The sequence below is a fragment of the Podarcis cretensis genome (genome assembly GCF_951804945.1).
Source record: "Podarcis cretensis genome assembly, chromosome: 14".
Taxonomy (NCBI): Eukaryota; Metazoa; Chordata; class Lepidosauria; order Squamata; family Lacertidae; genus Podarcis; species Podarcis cretensis.
In genome coordinates this window covers 46234387-46254737 of record NC_137183.1, presented here as the reverse complement: position 1 = coordinate 46254737, position 20351 = coordinate 46234387, and the positions used below count along the sequence as shown (strand labels likewise).

General features: G+C 47.4%; 1 protein-coding gene across 6 annotated transcripts in view; it reads left to right on the top strand.

Moving 5' to 3' along the window:
* The first annotated feature begins 1033 nt into the window (after positions 1-1033).
* The window catches only part of ARPC1B (actin related protein 2/3 complex subunit 1B), a 23655-nt gene continuing 4337 nt past the window's right edge, over positions 1034-20351 (top strand). The window contains exons 1-10 of one of the 6 annotated variants that reach the window (XM_079953955.1): positions 1111-1158; positions 2052-2129; positions 10684-10758; positions 12609-12713; positions 13699-13921; positions 14285-14392; positions 14665-14871; positions 16399-16474; positions 17407-17606; positions 20085-20175. In XM_079953955.1, coding sequence (XP_079810081.1) covers positions 10695-10758; positions 12609-12713; positions 13699-13921; positions 14285-14392; positions 14665-14871; positions 16399-16474; positions 17407-17606; positions 20085-20175 — 1074 coding nt within the window. In that variant the 5' untranslated portion in view covers positions 1111-1158; positions 2052-2129; positions 10684-10694. Of the gene's footprint in view, positions 1159-1291; positions 1315-2051; positions 2130-2707; positions 2732-2812; positions 2837-4018; positions 4236-10683; positions 10759-12608; positions 12714-13698; positions 13922-14284; positions 14393-14664; positions 14872-16398; positions 16475-17406; positions 17607-20084; positions 20176-20351 lie in introns of those variants that run through there. The other 5 variants (XM_079953954.1, XM_079953957.1, XM_079953958.1 and 2 more) reach the window with 5 other exon arrangements.

The following is a 20351-nucleotide window of genomic DNA, read 5'->3' as shown; positions in this document are numbered from 1 at the left end:
GATGGGCTCTCCTTCCTTGGAGGTTTTTAAGCAGAGGTTGGATAACCATCTATCATGGATGCTAATGCTGAGATTCCTGCACTGCAGGGGGTTGGACTAGAGCAGGCTTCCTCAACCTTAGCCCTCCAGATGTTTTGGCCTACAACTCCCATGATCCCTAGCTAGCAGGACCAGTGGTCAGGGATGATGGGAATTGTAGTCTCAAAACATCTGGAGGGCCGAGGTTAAGGAAGCCTGGATTTAGAGGACCCTTGTAGTCTTCTCCAAACCTACAATTCTATGCACAATTTTAGAAACTTCTTCTCTGTCTTCTTACTTTTGTTTTCTCATGATGAAAATGTCCTAAATCCTGTAATCATAGCAAAGTCGCTCCATGCCCTTGATCGTTTTGGGTGCCCTTAAGCTTTTTTCCAACTCTGGCAAAGGGGATTACTACAACTACTAATTGAGAGTCCCACGGACTGCAAGAAGAACCTCTCCATTCTTAAGGAAATCAGCCCTGAGTGCTCACTGGAAGGACAGATCGTGAAGCTGAGGCTCCAATACTTTGGCCACTTCATGAGAAGAGAAGACTCCCTGGAAAAGACCCTGATGTTGGGAAAAATGGAGGGCAGAAGGAGAAGGGGACAACAGAGGACGAGATAGTTGGACAGTGTTCTTGAAGCTACCAACATGAGTTTGACCAAACTGCGGGAGGCAGTGGAAGACAGGAGTGCCTGGCGTGCTCTGGTCCATGGGGTCACGAAGAGTCGGACACGACTAAACGACTAAACAACAACAACAACTCTGTCTTTTTACTTCTGTTTTCTCATGATGAAAATGTCCTAAATCCTGTAAACATAGCAAAATTGCTCCATGCCCTTGATCGTTTTGAGTGCTCTTTTCTTAAGCTTTTTTCCAACTCTGGCAAAGGGGATTACTGCAACGCCACTAATTGCCTAAGATCCCTGCAGTTTTTCGTGAGGCTCCGAATCAGAGTTGTTCAATGGTTTTACTGTGGACTAGGGAGTGGTGGTTTGGGATGGGGGGGGGAGGTGGGCAGGTCCTGCCTATTGGCCAACTCAGAGGAGGAAGTGAACTGCAGCAGCTGGCAGGGTGGAGAGAGAAAGTGCCCTGCAGAGAAGACCTTTGGCATTTATTTTGCTAGTTTACGGGGAGGTGAGTTCGCATGAAACAGTACAGGGAATGTAACTTCTGCCGATAGCTGAGAGCTTTCTTTCAAATTAATGCTTTAAGTAGCTTGGCCTTCCTGTGTGATTTCTTTCAGTTGGAAGGAAGACCTCACTGTGTTGCATGAATTGGACTTCCTGCCTGGTAAACGGTAGTTATAGGGGCTGCAGTCTTGGGTAAAACTGCAGAGAGAAATGGAATTTGTGCGGAGAAAATGTTTGTGGTGGAGAAGGGTAGCATTGTCTTGGAGGGCCAGGGGGGTTGCCCCATTTGCCGTTTTGATCACAAAATATTCAGTGGTTCAGTTGTCTTTTTCAGTGGCTTGGGTAAAGGAATTGGAGGGGATACTCACCAAATTTGCAGATGACACCAAGCTGGGAGGGGGTCACCCAGGCTGCAGAGGACAGAACCGTGCTTCAAGGTGACCTTAAACAGAGAATGGGGCCCAAACTAACAAAATGAATTTCCATAGGGACAAATGTACTGCACTTAGGCAAGAAGAATCAGCTGCACAAATATAAGATAGGGGGTAGGGGTGGGATCTGGCTTGCCAGTACAATGGTACCTCGGGTTAAGAATTTGTTCCGGAGGTCTGTTCTTAACCTGAAAGTCTTCTTAATCTGAAGCACCACTTTAGCCAATGGGGCCTGCTGCACCACCGCTGCACGATTTCTGTTCTCATCCTGAAGCAAAGTTCTTAACCCGAGGTACTATTTCTGGGTTAGCGGAGTCTGTAACCTGAAGCGTATGTAACCCGAGGTACCACTGTAGTACATTTGGACTAGATGAGCCCTGTGGTCTTCTCCAACTCTACAATCCTATGATTCTATCTAAAGAATAGAATGTGTGCATACAGCTCTCTTTATGATGGTGTCTTCCAGAAGTGGGAATCTTTCTCAGCCTGAAACCCGCACTCCTTCTGGGCAACGTGCCAGTGGTGGGTGGGGCCTGAGGCAAAGGTGGGTGCACAGATGGCTAGTTTATTGTCATAATTAAAAGATACATTCCAGCTGGGCATATATACTCAAGGAGGGTCAATGAACAGGGTGTCCTGGGGTGTCTCCCAAAGGCTATATAGATGGCCCCCAGATCTAATATTCCCCACCTCTCTGTTTGAAGGGTTTATCTGGTCTGCAATGGGCTGCAATTATTTTCCCCATTCAGAGTATACCAATTATTTCTAAATTTGCACCCACACATCTATAAATTAGTACATGCCCATTTTGTACAAAATTGTGTCTCTTTTCGGGGGGATGTGTAAGTGGTCAGCCTAGACGTTGGCGCTGTTGGGTTGTTGCTATGCAGAACATCACCTGAGATAAAACTTGCATGGGGAATCAGGGCAGGACTGGCCGTATCAAAAATATGAAGTAGTTGCTGTAGGGAGCAGATTCCAGAGCGACTGCAATTCACATCTGAGGCCAACTCAATTTGGAGATATGCAACCCAGTTTCACAGGAAATCTTGGGCCCATGACTGAAGTAGACCATGTTCCATAGATTCTCCATCTCTTTCCTCTCCCACCAAATAACCAATATCCTCCTGGCTGCCATAGCAATGTGTACGCAGCCAGCCAATTCCTTTATGATGTTTAGGTTGTGTACATTACCATATATTGAAAGGGGGCTCTAGTTTCCAGGTGCTGGGATCTGAAGCGCCGTGAGAGGTAAACTATAGTTCTCAGTATTCTTTGGGGGGGGTGCTTTATGGTGTGTATGCAGCCTTTGGCTGTGTACAATGCAGCAAAGTAAAAAAACTATTAAAAATTAACTGTAGCAAGGTTATCCTTCTTCTCAGTTTGGATTGAACCTGGTTTTGCGGAGAAACCAGGCACAGTATTCCCCTAAGAATAAGCAGGCTAGATATCTGAGCCATGTGTACACTACTTCCCAAACCAGTGGGTGGGAGGGCAAAGTAAATGTGCACAATTAAAGTACACAGAATATACACAGTACATTTGAAGCACATACTTTTTCAGTGCCTGCAGAAGACATTCTTATTCAGACAAGCCTACCCAGACGTTTAGAAAGTCTGTATGCGTTTCAATTCATTTTGCTCTATTCTATTGCAGTTTTAACTTTCTGCGTTATGCAGTTATTGATTGCAGTGATCATTTTACGGCTTCATATTTATTCATTTATTTGCAATCTGCTTTGAGGTTTTCTATGGTCAAGCGGCACATCTGTTGTAAGAGATCAATAAAAAAATGCAAACCTCTCTCCACCCCACCCCCTGGCCCAACAAATCCTGGGAACTGTAGTTTGCCTCCTGCGCTGAACAACAATTCCCAGCATCCATTAAACTACAATTCCTGGTAATTCTCTGGTGGAAACTGTGTGCTTTCAGCTGTAGGTGTGTGGACTTTTCAGAGAGCTTAGGCAGTGTTTCTCAGCCTGTGGGTCCCCAGATGTTCTTGAACTACAACTCCCATCACCCCTAGCTGGCAAGGCCAGAGCTCAGGGATGATGGGAGTTGTAGTCCAACAACATCTGGGGACTCACAGGTTGAGAACCGCTGTGTGAGTGTTGCTCAAACTTGGGTCCCCAGGTGTCGTTGGACTACAACTCCCACCATCCCTGACCGCTGGTCCTACTAGTTAGGGATGATGGGAATTGTAGTCCAACAACAGGAACCCAAGTTTGAGAAACACTGGCTTAAAGAGCCCAAGCCATGCTCTCCTCCTCTCTCAGGCAAAACTTGGGATTTATTTTTCGCAAAGCGGGAGCTTCGGGCCTGCGGGCTTTTTCCCCCCTCTCGTCTCTGGAAAGGAAAAAGCACATTTTCCTCTCTTCCCTCCCTCCTCTTTCTTCGCTCTCTGCAGGGCCCCCACACCCACGCAAGGAAGTGGCGGCCACATTTTCTCCTTCCTCCCCCCCCCCCCTTCCCTCTCGAGCTGAGGAGAAAAGGGGAAGTCGGAGAGAGCAGAGAAGGAGGAGAGAAAAAAAAGCGCGGCTGCCGGTTCGCCTCGACGCCTCAGAGTCCGTGAACCGGCCGGGGCCTCCTTTTCCCGGAGCCAGGGGAGGCCAGGCTGCTTTGCGCCCGGCTCGCCTTCGGGTGCCGTCGAGGTAAGTGGCTCCCTCAAGATGCCCGACTCCCTTCTCTCGGCGCCACCAGGATATTTTTTGCGCCCCAGGCGAGGCAAACTCCTTCCGCCCTCTCCCCGCCTCAGGTTTTTATCGTCGTGTTTGGCCCACTTCGGTTTTCAAAAGCCTCGCAGAAACGACAAAAGTCAAGATGTTGTAAAGCGAGGGCAAAATGTTCTGAGAACGAATTTGTAAGAAAACTGCTCCCCTCGGAGAGAGAGCTGCGCCCTAGCGGGAGAACTTTTTATTAAACTCGGTATTGGTGGTGTTTTCCCCTCCCTTTTTTTGCTTCTTCCTGAAACCAAAGCTGCTTTTCGCGCAGCAAAGAGGAAGCAATTGCGCTCCCCCTGCCAAGCTCCCCATTCCCAGTTTTCGTTTTTATTAAAAAGTTACAGATAGGTAGCCGTCTTGGTCTGCCATAATCAAAACAAAATAAAAATTTTTGAAGAAGTATCTGAAGAAGTGTGCATGCACACGAAAGCTCATGCCAAGAACTAACTTAGTTGGTCTTTAAGGTGCTACTGGAAGGAATTTTTTATTTTATTAAAAAGTTAGTTTCTAGCATGTTTTCAGAAGCTGAGATATGAGGCAAAATGCTGCTCTCGTTTGCAGGCAGAAATTAGCCAGCTCCTCGCTTATTTTACTTTATAGCCTCTCCTCTGAAAAAGAAAAGTCTTGGGAATGCCCACGAGCAAGACCTGGTTTTTTTTGTGTGTGTGTTGGATGCCTTTTGACGTTTTGCGTCTATTCCCTACAAAAATCTGGAGAAGAGCATCTGCTTTGCCCTTCTTCTTCTTCCTCGTCGTCTCCTGGAGAGATGCTGCCAGTCAGTGCAGACAACACTAGGAAACCTGGAGAAACCCAGATACTGGGGAAACCCAGCCAGATAGGCAGGGTATAAATAATAAATTATTATTATTATTATTATTATTATGGGAGGAACCAATGGTCTGACTTAGGATAAGGCAGCTTCCCGTGTTTTAAAACAATCCTGTTTAAGGTTGCTTTGAATTAGGATGAGAAGTCAGGCTCAGATTCTCGCTGAGAGGCATTATTGCATTTCTAAGCAAGGACTGATGTGTTTCAGCTGCGGTTGGGCCACTTCCTCAAGGTACTTAAAAAATAATAATGTGTGTGTTCAGCACTGTGGGTTTAAAAAATAAAAAAGGAAGGAGTAGCTCAGCAGAAAGCTATGTGGCACTTTAAAGAAAAAACATTAGCGGCGGCAGAGGCCCGCGTCATCAAAGCCATCAGATGTAATGCAATTCATGTATTGCAGTTGATTTTAGTCTACAGAAGTACCCCCCACCCCGGTAAAAAAAAAGAAAAAATAAATTAGGGTTTTACCCAGCTAAGCCCTACTCAGAGTAGACCTGTTGAAATGAATGAGGCATGTCCATTAATTTTGGCAGGTCTACTGGCTATGGCAAGCCTTTAAGATGCCATGAGATTCTTTTGTTTTAATATTTGTTGTTGCTTGCTGGGTGCATGCTATAACTTTAAAAGCATATTCAAAAGACATTCTTTCCATCAGAGAATTCTGGGCTCTGTAGTTTGCTAAGGAGTTGCTGGGAATTGTAACCCTGCGGGGTAAACTACAGTGCCCAGAATTCTTTGCAGGAAGGAATACATTTCGAATGTTCTTTAAAAGTACGGTATCTAGTGTGTACACAGCCTAATTGAGATTAAGGATCTGGGATTTGCACATTAGAGCATTTAATATAATGTCACAAGCTCTACGAAAGGTTCGTTTTAAGGGAAGGCAACTCAACTGACTCTTTGGGGTGCAGGGGTCTTGAGGGGTGCAGGAGATTGGGCTGCCATAGGGGTCAGGGTGTGGTGTCTTCTAGACCAGAACTTTCCATACTTTTCATGTTGGTGACACACTTTTTAGATATGCATCATTTCGCGACACAGTCATTCAGTTTTACTAGCAAACTGGAGGCTAAACAGAGCCCTTTCCAGCCCCGGGAGAAGCATGGGGAGCGTTTGTGCGACATATCTACAAACGGCAGCCGAACACACTTAACGTGTCGCGACACACAGTTCGGAAAGCTCTGCTCTAGATGTTGAACTACAACTCCCATCAGCCTTGGCTATTGACCATGCTGGCTAGGAGAGATGGGAGTTGGGAGTCCAACATTATACAAGGCAGCACTTGGCTACCCTAGGCCCAACTGTTTGCTCCTATCCTGATGTACAACGAGCTCATCTTCACTTGGAATGTGTGGCCAGCATAGCCTTTCCATGCTTTCTTTTAAAAATTAGTTATGGGGAAATGCATGGCATGGGTGCCCATGTGCAAGTTCTGTTCTCAGTGCCAACGCATTTGAGTGCTTTTGTAGTGAACAAGCTCTGTAGGGGAAAGCTAGACGCTGACACAACTCTATCACAAGCACAGATGTGGCTAAAAATAGCATGTGTGCCAGAATAAAAAAGGCAAAAAGTGATTAATTTTCATGCTTCGGGGCAAAAAAAAGCTACAGGAGACATTTTTCCCTCTAGGGGGCACTCTGGCCCAATTGGGTTCGGCTTCCAGAGAAGAACTAAGGTTGCACAAATTTCTGATAGGTGAGGTATGCTGTTTTTTTCAGCATTAAAGTTGGCAGTCCTCTATTAAACCAAAAGGGAGAAAGTTCCTGCCTTCAGAGAAGCCTGTATATATAGGGGTGTGTGTGTGTGTGTGTGTGTGTGTGTGTGTGTGTGTATCTATCTGAGTCAGTTATTGATCTGGGTAATTCTCTCTCAACTGGAGGGAGATGAGTCCACCAGAACTGTGACTCATTGAGAGACACAGTGGGAGTCTCCTAGAGGGCAGTCAATTATGTTGTCAGTCTAATTAATTAGATGATCATAGAATTGTAGAGTTGGAAGGGACCGTTAGTCCAACGCCCTGCAATGCAAGAATCTCAGCTAAAGCATGCATGACAGGTGGCCATCCAAATCTCAGCTTAGAAACCTCTAAGGAAGGTAAGAGAATTACTTGCCCCCAGTGGAGGCTGGTTGGAAGGAGATCAGCAACTCATGCTTTTTGCATATCCAAGCCAGCAGGGATTTGGCTGACACTGGGGGAATTCAGCCAGCTTGCAGCTCCCTGCTCCTTACAGCTACTAACACTCAGCCAAGTCCATCCAGCAACTCATGCAGAGATACAATGGAGAGACTCATCTGAGGGTGGATAATTCTGCTAGAGACCTGCTTTACCGCTGAGTCACAGCCTTTTCCTGTTTATTGGATGTGCTAGCTGAAGCTGATGGGAGTTGGAATCCTTCCCTATAAATCTGCTTTCCACCTACACACAAACAAGCCTCTAGGATTGGGTACGGTTGAGATTTCATCATATTTTGTACCCTATACATTTCGTTGTCTGGCAGCTATGATTACTTCACTGCCTGGAAGATGTTGGTCATAATTCCCACTGGAGACAGACAAACCATGCCTTGTATAAAGTTGTGTAAAGATTATTCCTTTTTTTTTCAGAAGTGGTTGCTGCTCTTGTCACGGTTTTGTGTAGAGGAGAACTTCTGGGCACAGTTTTACAGGGCAGAATCTCCTATAGATGAAGGAGAGCAATTGAGACTTTTTTTAAAAAAAAGCTATTTTTATGAAATACTGAGAAATATTCAACAATATACAGAAGTCAGCATCAAATACTAAGCATTTTTTAAACATAGGAACAAAAATAAAGAAAAGAAGAAACTTTGAATTCTCTATCAGCTTTAAAAACTCATGCAAAACTCTTACCCCACTGGCGATTTATTAAAGCGTCTTTGCAATATTTGCTTAATTTCCAAACATGCAAGCTTGAGCCCAAGTGGAGGCGGAACAACTAAGCTCACACCTGAGTTCAGGTGTGAGGAGGCCTTTGGCCAGCTGCCCTCTAGTGGGCTCATGTGGCAAGGACAGGCAGCAAGGCACACCTGAAAGACACCAACCACACTTGGCTCCTCCAGCAGCAGCAGTCTCTGGTGATTTCAGCTGATTGGAATGTGTCATTGAACTGTGGAAAAATCCCTCTTGCTTGCCCAAAGGAAAGATGGGTAGGGGTGTCTGGCCGCATCGACTTTTGCCACACTCACCAGTGGCCAGCACTTTGTGAAACATCCACAAGCAGGGATTGGCAAATACGCCAATTTCAGTTTCTTGCTTTCCCATTCTTCAGTTCTTCACATTTTTATGTCAGTCTGTTCCTCTTCTTCTTCTTCTTCTTCTTCTTCTTCTTCTTCATCTTGTTTAAAAAAGTGCTCATGAAAATTCACCAGCATTTTATTTCATTTCCTCCCCCCAAAACCTGCATTTTTGCAAAGCAATTTCCCCTAATACAATGCATTTTTGTATGTTCACCATTATGTGCATTAACTGTATGCATTTTTGTAGACATTACTTGGATGTGCATTGCAAAATTCGGAGAGGTGTGAATTTCGAAGGAAGGGTGGTGTTTCAGTTCATCTGTAGTTTTGGAAAGTGTGAATTAGTGAAGGTTGTCTATAAATATGAACTGCAGGCAAATTCTGCCCCATCCCTTCCCACGAGGGCTGATGAAGGAAGTTTATGACTCCTTTCCCTTCCACAACCTTTCCGTGAACCACCTGGTTGGAGCTTACGCTATTCCTCTGGCCACAGTCAGACAACCTCTTGCTAGAACAAAGCAAGACTGAACAGAACCCAGCCGAAGAGCCCAGACCTGGTGTTACACCACCCACAGAATTGTCTCTTATGATTCCACTTTTGATGCTTCCTGCCGGGTCTGTTTCTAGCCTTATATGGCGTTTGTCAAATTGCTCTTCATCAAGATGCAGCTGTTTCCTCTTTCCGCCTTCCTTCTCTAATTATACACACATGCTAAGGATTCTCGCGGGCGGAAGTCGTTCTGAGCAGGACTACACGGGCTGTAATCCTACATGTACTTTACTGGACCGTAAGTCCCACTGCAGATGGCGAGGGTTTACTCCTGAGTAAACAAACATACAAGTGCACTGTGGTTGCAGTCGGTGAGAGGCAGCCTTTCACAAGGCTGGAGGGTAGGACTCGAACCCATGGCTTCAAGCTACAAGAAAGAAAATTCCGGCTAAACACCAGGAAGAACTTTCTGGTAGTAAGAGCTGTTCAGCAGTGAAATGGTCTCCCTTGGGAGGTGGTGGACTCTCCTTCCTTGGAGGTTTTTAAGCAGGAGTTGATGGCCAACTGTCGGGGTGCTTTCGCTGAGAACCCTGCATTGCAGGGGTTGGACTGGATGACCCTGGGGTCCCTTCCAGCTCTACAATTCTATGATTCTACAACCTTCCACCTCCCTTGAGAGCCAGTGTGGTGTAGTGGTTAAGAGCGGTGGACTCGTAATCTGGTGAACTGGGTTCGATTCCCCGCTCCTCCACATGCACCTTGGGCTAGTCACGCTTCTCTGTGAAGTCTCTCAGCCTCACTCACCTCAAAGAGTGTTTGTTGTGGGGGAGGAAAGGAAAGGAGATTGTGAGCCGCTTTGAGACTCCTTAGGGTAGTGATAAAGCGGGATATCAAATCCAAACTCTTCTTCTTCCTCTTCTTCTCCCTTGCTCTTGCTCGTGGTGGACTGCGTCTGATGAAAGCTGTGATCCAAAACATCTGGAGAGCAGCAGGTTAGGGAAGGCTGATGCTAGACCGTAGCTGCTCCTGCCAATATGGCTTATTTAATACAATCACCAAAGGAAATGAATTGTTGTCCTTGATTGCCCTGGTGGCTAGTCTGACTTGGTCAAGCCATAGGAACTGGCTGAGTGAAAGTTAATGAGCTGACGTTGAGGGAGCCCCTTCAAATCTGTTCTTTCTTTCAAGCCAGCTTCCTGTTTTGAAAGGTTATCAGAACCGCCTTGTTCCCTTTCAATAGTCGTTCTGAGCCAAAGGCCGCTGGGTGTAAGACGAAGGGTACCAGTCTGCCAGGATTTAAGCAGGAAGGACTCAGGAACATACAGTAGTGGGAAATTTAGGTCCGTGCAATTAAAGTGGACTTAAGTCCTCTCGTCACTAGGAATGGAAGGAAATTTCCATTTCTCATTTTTCCATTCTTAAATTCAGTTCTTGACATATGTACAGCAAGATGCGATTTTACTTTTTTTAATTGTCATGAAAACTCACCAGCAGTTTGGTCCAGATTCCTCCTAGTAAACAGGCAGACCTACCTCACATGGTTGTTAGGGGGTAAAGAACAGGGATGGTAGAGAGGAGACTATTTATGTTGCCTTAGGTTCTTGGAGGAAGGGCGGGATAAGAAATTAATACATTTACAGTGCAATCTTATACCTGTTATAAGCTTTGAGCTCAAAGGGACTTATGCAGAATTAAGCCCTTTTGAGCTCAAAGGGATTTGGTCCCAGGTAAGGGGTCACAAGACTTGCAGCCAACCTTAACTATTTTGAAATATGTTACTTAGGAAAAATTAACTGTTTTTTCTGTATAGGTTGAGAAGCCATGGCTTATCAGAGTTTCCTGCTGGAGCCAATCAGCTGTCATGCCTGGAACAAGGACAGAACCCGTAAGCCCTTTCCTTTTGCATTATGACTGTTTAATTTTAGTAATCACTTTCCACACAAGCGTCTCAAGGCAATGCAATTGTAAAAATAGCAAAAAAAAAACAAAAAAAAAACAAACCAAAACAGAAGCGCTGAAACCAGGAAAAATAAGTTGAAAACAACACGAAACAGGTACCTATGTCAGAGACTCATTCATCCAGCTGGAAAAGCCCTTCAGGACAAAATGTCCCCAGTTGTTTCCAGAAACATCCTTTAACTGCTGACCATTGAGGCTGATGGTTGCTGCGAGTCCCAACAGCCAGTGGAGGACCACAGGGGTTACACCCTCCTGCTGCAGGGCGAGCGAGTGTTAATAATTATAACAACAGCAACAACAGCAACAACAATTTATTATTTATACCCTGCCCATCTGACTGGGTTTCCCAAGCCACTCTGGGCGGCTCCCAACAGAATATTAAAAACACGATAAAACATCTAACATTAAAAACTTCCCTAAACAGGGCTGCCTTCAGATGTCTTCTAAAAGTCAGATAGTTGTTTATTTCTTTGACATCTGATGGGAGGGCGTTCCACAGGGTGGGCAGCACTACTGAGAAGGCCCTCTGCCTGGTTCCCTGTAACTTCGCTTCTCGTAGTGAGGGAACCCCCAGAAGGCCCTTGGAGCTATACCTCAGTGTCTGGGTTGAACGATGGGGGTGGAGACGCTCCTTCAGGTATACTGGGCTGAGGCCGTTTTAAAGGTCAGCACCAACACTTTGAATTGTGCTCGGAAACATACTGGGAGCCAATGTAGATCTTTCGGGATTGGTGTTATGTGTTCTCGGCTGCCACTCCCAGTCACCAGTCTAGCTGCAGCATTCTGGATTAGTTGTAGCTTCCGGGTCACCTTCAAAGGTAGCCCCACGTAGAGCGCATTGCAGTAGTCCAAGCGGGAGATAACCAGAGCATGCACCACTCTGGCGAGACAGTACACGGGCAGGTGGGGTCTCAGCCTGCATATCAGATGGAGCTGGAAGACAGCTGCCCTGGACACAGAATTGACCTGCTAACTGGGAACTACCTGGATTGCTGGTTCTTGCAGCAAATCTAGTCCTCGGTTGGGAGCAACTGCAAGAGAAGAGAATGTGAGCGATTGCCCCATTGCATGAATAGATGTGGGATGGTGGGGGCAAGAGAGAATACAGCCATTGTTTGCGGGTCAGCAGAACGCCCTGGCAGATTGCGGCCAGCAGGACTTCCTGCTCCCCGGCTGTGGGGTTTTGAAAGAACTGCTGCAATTTGCATGATTGTCCCCAGGAATATAAACATAACAACACTTGAAGCATATTTAAACCACATGGCTTCCTCCCTAGAGATTCCCGGGAACCAAAGCTTAACCTTTCCTGAAACACGATTTCCAGCACCTTAAGCAAATGACAGTTCCCACAATTCTTTGGGGGGGGGGGAAGCCATGTGCTTTAAACGTGTGGTGTGTTACGCAGCCTCTCCTTTCCAGAGATGGGGAGGTGGGAAGAGAAAAGAGGCTCTCAGGTACTTGGGAAGAGGCTGTAGAGCACCCAAGTGAAGATGTTACTCTCTACCTTTTCCTAGGGCTAGTTCCCATGAGCAGATGCATCCCTTCAAATCATGGCCCATTTGTAAATCAGAACCACATGTTTTGTAGCAGCATCAGGAGCTAAATAACTTTGGAAGAGCTGGAAGGAACCTAAGAGCTCAGGGCAAAAGTCCTTCCTGACCATTTGTGACTGGTGTCCTGGGCACACCCCCAAAAGTGCCCTCAGCCTCCGAAAGCTTGGCAGAACTCGAAATACGCAATATGTGCACAAACTCTTCCCTGCCTTCTGTTCTGCAGAACTTGCCATCTGTCCCAACAACCACGAAGTTCACATCTACAAGAAAGACGGGACAAAGTGGAGCAAAGTCCATGAGCTGAAGGAGCACAACGGACAGGTGACAGGTGAGGACCTTCCGATTCCTCTTTGTGTGCAAAACGGCACACACACAACCTTTCTAAAGAGCCATAGCCCCTGTAAGGCCATTATGCCTAACATTACCTAACTGTGCCGTTGCCTTTTTTAAAAACAAAACATTGTTTACAGTGGTACCTCGGGTTACAGATGCTTCAGCTTACAGACGCTTCAGGTTACAGACTCCACTAACCCAGAAATAGTACCGCGAGTTAAGTACTTTGCTTCAGGATGAGAACAGAAATCGCACGGTGGTGGCGTGGCGGCAGTGGGAGGCCCCATTAGTTAAAGTGGTACCTCAGGTTAAGAACAGTTTCAGGTTAAGAACAGACCTCCGGAATGAATTAAGTTCTTAACCCAAGTGTCAGGGGACTGCCATCGGAACAGGGGAGGGAGGCAGGGGGACCATTGGGATATAGAGAGCCTCCGAAACTCGTAAGGAGCTGTTCCTCTTCCAGCGGTGGGAAAAGCCGCACCTCCAGTGGAGAAGAGAGGGAAGGGGCCAGCCAAGAGAGGAAAAGGCTTGAGGATGCTGCTGAGAACCCCAGCGCCGCACCTCACCAGGCTGGCCAGGAGGGATGCACGCCACTTCCATCACCCAGCTTGCGCAGAGGGGTGAAACTCAAGAAGGGGAGGAAGAGGCTTGGGGTGCCGAAGTTCTTATGTTGGGGGAGAAGCCGGAAGGGGCCACTCCTGAATTCTTCAAGTGACTGAGACAGACATGAACTTGGTAGATCTGCACTGTAAATAGTTTGCACAATAAAACCTATAAAAGACAGTTTAAATAGTTTGCACCATAAAACCTGTAAATAGTTTGCACCATAAAACCTGTAAAAGACAGTACTCACGAGCAACCGCCATCAGCATCTGACACCGAGGTACCACTGTATTTCTTGATGAATCCGCCATTAAATTTGGCAGCCCTTGTAATCAAGGCCTGCCTTCTGGACCTCTGATCTATGGTGTCCTTTGCAGGCATTGACTGGGCCCCCGACAGCAACCGCATCGTGACCTGTGGGACAGACCGCAACGCTTACGTGTGGACCCTAAAGGGCAATGTGTGGAAGCCGACGCTGGTCATTCTGCGGATCAACCGCGCTGCTCGCTGCGTGAAGTGGTCTCCCAAAGAGAACAAGTTTGCGGTCGGCAGCGGCTCGAGGCTCATCTCCATCTGCTACTTTGAGCAAGAGAATGACTGGTGAGTCCCAGCGAGGAGGAGAGGAGGAGGAAGAAGAATATAATAATAATAAAAATTATTATTTATACCCCGCCCATCTGAAGAAGAATAGAATCATACAATTGTAGAGTTAGGAGGAGGCTGATCTAGTCCAAGCTCCCCTGCAAGGCAGAAATCTCAATCCATTATAAATGGATTTATATATGGAATTTGGTGGCCCTGACCCAATCAAGCTTTGCCTGCGTTGGACCCCTTCCTGCATTGAGCGTGAACTGCTCAAAGCCTCAGCTGCTTCTTCACTTATTTTTGTTTTTCATAAAAAAGGTTTGCTTACTTGCTTGGTATGATTACTGTCTTGTCCCTCATATTTGCTGTCTCTTCTAGGTGGGTTTGTAAACATATCAAGAAGCCCATTCGATCGACAATCCTTAGCCTTGACTGGCACCCTAACAATGTTCTCTTGGCGGCTGGATCCTGCGATTTCAAATGCAGGTGAGGCAAATATCCTGGATCACATCCAACGTGTGACTTCAGGATGTGTTTGGGGCGGGGGGGGGGGGGGCTCTGTTGGACAGTCTCCCTTCCAGGCCTTGACTGGATCTGCTCCTTGTCTAGCTTTGATAGACCCTCCAGTAACATGCTTTCCCCCTCCCTCCCTCCCTCCCTCCCTCCCTCCCTCCCTCCCTCCCTCCCTCCCGCCTCTCCTCTCCTCTCCTCTCCTCTCCTCTCCTCTCCTCTCCTCTCCTCTCGCTCCTGCCCTGTAGGATTTTCTCTGCTTACATCAAAGAGGTTGAGGAGCGGCCCTCGCCGACCCCGTGGGGATCCAAGATGCCGTTTGGAGAGCTCATGTTTGAGTCGGGAAGCAGCTGCGGCTGGGTCCACAGCATCTGCTTCTCTGGGAGTGGCAGCCGCGTGGCATGGGTGAGCCATGACAGCACCATCTGCCTTGCGGATGCCAACAAGAAGATGGCGTAAGTTGGGCTGTTGGGTGGGGGTTCAGAGTTTCCCATGAACCGGCCTGGCCCAGCTGGCTGCAGGGACTTCGCTTCCTTGGGATGAGCTGATCCTGAGACTCTGAGCAGATCTGCTCCATGCTCTTTCAGCCCCTGTGTAAACCCACACGACTTCCCACAAAGAGTTCTGGGCCCTGTAGCTTACTAAGTGTGCTGGGAATGGTAATAATAATGATGATGATAATTTATTATTTATACCCCGCCCATCTGGCTGGGTTTCCCCAGCCACTCTTGGTGGCTTCCAACAGAATATTAAAATACAATAGTCTATTAAACATTAAAAGCTTCCCTAAACAGGGCTGCCTTCTAAAAGGTGTCTTCTAAAAGTCTGGTAGTTGTTTTTCTCTTTGACATCTGGTCGGAGAGCATTCCACAGGGTGGGTGCCACTACCGAGAAGGCCCTCTGCCTGGTTCCCTGTAACCTCACCTCTCACAGTGAGGGAACTGCCAGAAGGCCCTCGTTGCTGGACCTCAGTGTCTGGGCAGAACGATGGGGGTGGAGACGCTCCTTCAGGTATACTGGACCAAGGCCGTTTAGGGCTTTAAAGGTCAGCTCCACATCCAAATAACTTCATTGTACTAGCCATTGGCCATGACAAATTGAACCAAAACCATGCAAGGTCTCTGTTTAGATCTCCGCGTCTCTCTTATAGTTCATTGCTATATTGTCCAGTTTCTTCTTTCTGATCTTTTCGGTTGTCAAAAAAGGAAAAAAATTGTGACTTCATGAGTCACTGAAATGTTTACATCGCTAAGAAGCAGTAGAACCTTTTCTTCTGGGGAGATACATCTTTCCTGTATGGACGGTTGAGTGAGAAATCACCTCCTGGGTCCAGTGTATAGTGGGCAAAATGGGAATGGTAGCTATGCGAGGGGGAAAACTCCCAGGAGTTTTTGGGTGAAGTCATGCACATTGAATGGGTCTTAAATCAGTGGTGTGGACCTGCCCCCAATAGAACTGTGATGCTTCAAAGCAAGGCGGAGGTTTAGGGTGGAGGCAGGACCCTGGACAGCGCCTCAGAGAGCTCAAACAGTGGTTGAGAAAAGCTCAAACGTTGCTTCAGCCACAGACTGTCCATCAGCGTGGTTCCCTCTTCCTCTAGGGAGAGAAGTCTCTTCAGTTAGAGAGTCCTTAGTCTGCTTCAGCAGTCGTTGACTCCAGTGGACTGAGGGAAAGCATTGCTCTGCTGGGATTTCTGGGCTGTTCTCCGAGTAAGAGGAGTCCAGCTTGGCCTGTTCAGGTTGGAGAGGTGTTGACAGAACAATTGCCTCTTATGTTAGAACTTCTGGTTTAATAGGCATGCCAGGGGCTGGCTCCAAGGTCAATTTCCTCTTCTATCCCTCCTCCAAATCCACAGCCTCATCTCCCAACGATAGGGAGTGGGAACCCAGAACACGGGCTGAATTTTATGGTAGGTCCAGCCACTAAGGGGCTGTAAAGCAGCTAATCTGTGCTAACCAACCTTGCCTCGTTCTTCCCTTCAGCGTGGCCTGCCTGTCCACGGAAACTCTGCCTCTCCTGGCTGTGACATTCATCACTGAGAACAGCCTCGTGGCCGCGGTAAGTCATGTACCATAACTCTTTCCAAGTGTTTATTTGTCCAGTGAAGATTCAGGCCCCATTCCTACGTGGAGCAATGGTATGTGGTGTAGTCCTGTCTGGACCGTTTCATTACAGTCTGCAAGTGGGCAATTGCATTCTTAACAACCAGTGCTTTTTTTTCTAATAAAATGTTTAGGGGTACTTTAATTTACTTTAAACTTAAATGAGTACTTTAAACTCATATTGAAATACTGCCCGTCAATGAGGTCAAACTTAAATTCACAAAATGTTTAGGGGTGTGCGTACCCCCAGAAAAAAAGCACTTCTTACAACTCTCTTTAAAAACACACAAGCGCATCCACTAATCTTTGTAGTGACAGTATCATGACCTCTAGCGGTGCAGTTGGGTAATTTTAGACTCTGGACTTGAATTCTCTTAACGCTGCTGCCCTGCCCTCGGGCTCAATTTCCTTCCCTGTCTTCTGTTGCTCCCCCTTGCGGTGTTATCCAAATTGTAAGCCCCTTGGGGCCAGGGACTCGCTCTGTTCTGTTACTTGCAAAGTACATAGATACAGTGGTACCTCGGGTTAAGAACTTAATTCATTCTGGTGGTCCGTTCTTAACCTGAAATTGTTCTTAACCTGAGGTACCACTTTAGCTAATGGGGCCTCCCGCTGCCACTGCACGATTTCTGTTCTCATCCTGAAGCAAAGTTCTTAACCCGAGGTACTATTTCTGGGTTAGTGGAGTCTGTAACCTGAAGCGTCTGTAACCGGAAGCATCTGTAACCCTAGGTACCACTGTAATCTCATAATTATCATATATTTTTATTAGTGGCCTACCTTACAGGGCTGTTGTGGGAGGAATATTGAGAGCGTTTTGGACCCTTGGGAGTAGATGTTGCTGATGAAAAGCCTCCAAGGCCCTGACCTCTGCTTGCCTCCCCCCAGGGCCACGACTGCTGTCCGATGCTGTTCACCTATGACGAGCAGCAGGGCACGTTGAGTTTCGGGGGGAAGCTGGATATCCCCAAGCAGGGTGCCCAGCGTGGCCTCACGGCTCGTGAGCGCTTCCAGAACCTGGATAAGAAAGCCAGCTCTGATACCACCAGCAATGCCACTCTGGACACCCTCCACAAGAACAGCATCAGGTAAGTTCTTCCATGGGCTCTGCCCTTCTGCAAATTAAACAAGATAACATTGCAGAACTGCAGCTGCAGGCGTGCAAGACCAGATCCAGCCTGATCTAAGAGACCCGCCAGCAGCTGCAGGGAAAACACTGCCCCAGCTCCCCTGTGCTGAGACTTTGGAAAGCCGTGACCAGTCAAATGACACTGGGATACATGGACTGGCTCGGTATAAGGCAGCTCCGTACGTTCAATGGAAGGGTCATCCTTCCCCAGTTCTTGTTGAGATCCTCTCTGAATTCACCAGGCAATGGGGCAGATCTGCTATGAAAGAATGAAGCTCAAACTTCAGGGCCTCTCGTCCTGAAGCCACATGGCTGCAAAATTCTAGGGCAACTAAACCAAATTTGAGTCGCACATCTCCAATTGATTCATGTTTTGTTGTCTACATTTCAACAACCCCAAAGTTTTGGAGTTGGTAGCTCAGGTGTTGTAAAGGTGTGGTGACCTGTCATGGAACAACCCCATTCAAGAAGGTAATAGTGGCTACCCAGACCTTGTTGCTGGTTGCCAAGGGGGCCCCATAACTCTTCAAGCTTCAGGGCCCCCAAAATGTAGATCCGTCACTAGACATAAACTGCTTGAATCCTGGGAGGGCAGAGGTTGGGTAGATTGCATGTTTGGGAAGCAGGCAATTTACCTGCTCTAGTTGGAGTCCAGAAGGAGCAAGTGTGTGTATTGGAGGTGCTCCAAGATACATCTTTGACACCAGAGGGCATTCCTCTATGGCTAGCAGTGCCTTTTACCAGCTTTGTCTGGTTCGCCAGCTACTGCCGTTCCTGGACAGGGATTGCCTGACCACCTTAGTCCACGCACTGGCAACCTTGAGGCTGGATTACTGTAATGCAGCTCTATGTGGGGCTGACCTTGGACCTGGTGCAGAAGCTCCAGCTGGTGCAAATGCGTCAGCCAGACTGCAGGAGGGGATATCTGGCCCAACAGCATGTGACACCTGGCTACCCATTTACTACCAAGCCAGGTTCAAGGTCCTTGTATTAATTTACAAAGCCCTGAAGAACTGACGTCCAGGGTACCCCAGGGACCACCTGAACCCTGATATCCCAGCTCCATCACTTAAAACGGCTGCAGGAGCATCGTTGGTTGGTTCCCCAAGTTGGCGAGGCTCATCTGACAACAAGAAACTAACATCCTTAAGGGTCATTGGCTCGGTCCTGTGGAACTCTGCCAATAGAATCGGCAGGTGCTCTCTGTTTCAACTGCCTGCTGAAAACTTTGTAGGCAATCAAAAATGCACCTTCCCACTATACAGTCGTAGCTTGGTTCTTGAATGGAATCCATTCCAGAAGTCCATTCGACTTCCGAAAACGTTCGACAACCAAGGCGCTGCTTCCGATTGGCTGCAGGAGCTTCATGCACTCAATCGGAAGCCGCGTCAGCTGCGTCAGACATTTGGCTTCCAAAAAATGTTCGCAAACCGGGACACTCACTTTCGGGTTTGTGGTATTTGGGGGCCAAAATGTTCGAGTGACAAGGTGTTCGAGAACCAAGGTATGACGGTATTGTTAGCTGAATTTTTGAATTTCCTGATGTAAGCCAGGCCTGTAACTTGGGAAAAGACCCTACCTCATCCAGGTCACTATCTTAGCTGAGCTGGGCTGTGGTTCAGTGGTAAAAAATCTGCTTTGCATGCAGAAGGCCCCAATCCTTGGCATCTCCCAAGTAGGGCGGGGGGGAATCCCTGTCTTGAGTCCCTGGAGAGACAAAAGATGTGACTTGATTCAAAGCAAGTTTTCATGTTCACCTCTTTGGGGGTAGAATTTCCTAATGGGGGTGTGCTATGGTAGAAAAGGCCCCGCCCTTGGAACTATCCCCTGCCTTCAGTCTGACAACCCTTCGTCCTCTGTAAAAAAAGGTAAAGGACCCCTGACAGTTAAGCCTAGTCACAGACGACTCTGGGGTTGCGGCGCTCATCTCGCTTTACAGGCCAAGGGTGCTGGCGTTTGTCCGCAGACAGTTTTTCTGGGTCATGTGGCCAGCATGACTAAGCCGCTTCTGGTGCAATGGAACACCAAAACCAGAGCAGCACATGGAAACGCCGTTTACCTTCCCACCAGAGCGGTACCTATTTATCTACTTGCACTTTTTGGCGTGCTTTTGAACTGCTAGGTTAGCAGTCATCTTCTGTAGTCCCGTACAAGTTCCCCTCTGCTTTGAGCAGTACAGTGGATGCTCGGGTTGTGAATGTGATCCGTGCGGGATGCACGTTTGCAACCCGCAGCGGCGCGTCTGCGCACGCGCAGGTTGTGATTTGATACTTCTGCGCATGCACGACCCCCAAAACCGGAAGTAACCCGTTCCGGTACTTCCGGGTTTCGGTGGGTCCATAACCTGAAAAAACGCAACCTGAAGTGTCTGTAACCGGAGGTATGACTGTACTAGTTTGGCAGTTAATGCCCACAGTTGTCTTGTCTTCCCTTTCAGCCAAATATCTGTGATTGCTGGTGGGAAAGGCAGCTGCTCCAAGTTCTGCACCACAGGAATGGACGGAGGCATGAGCCTATGGGACATCAAAGTAAGCAATAATAATAATAATAATAATAATAATAATAATAATAATTAATTTATTATTTATACCCCGCCCATCTGGCTGGGCCTCCCCAGCCACTCTGGGCGGCTTCCATAGAAACCAAAAATACAGTAAAATATCACATGTTAAAAACTTCCCTGAACAGGGCTGCCTTAAGATGT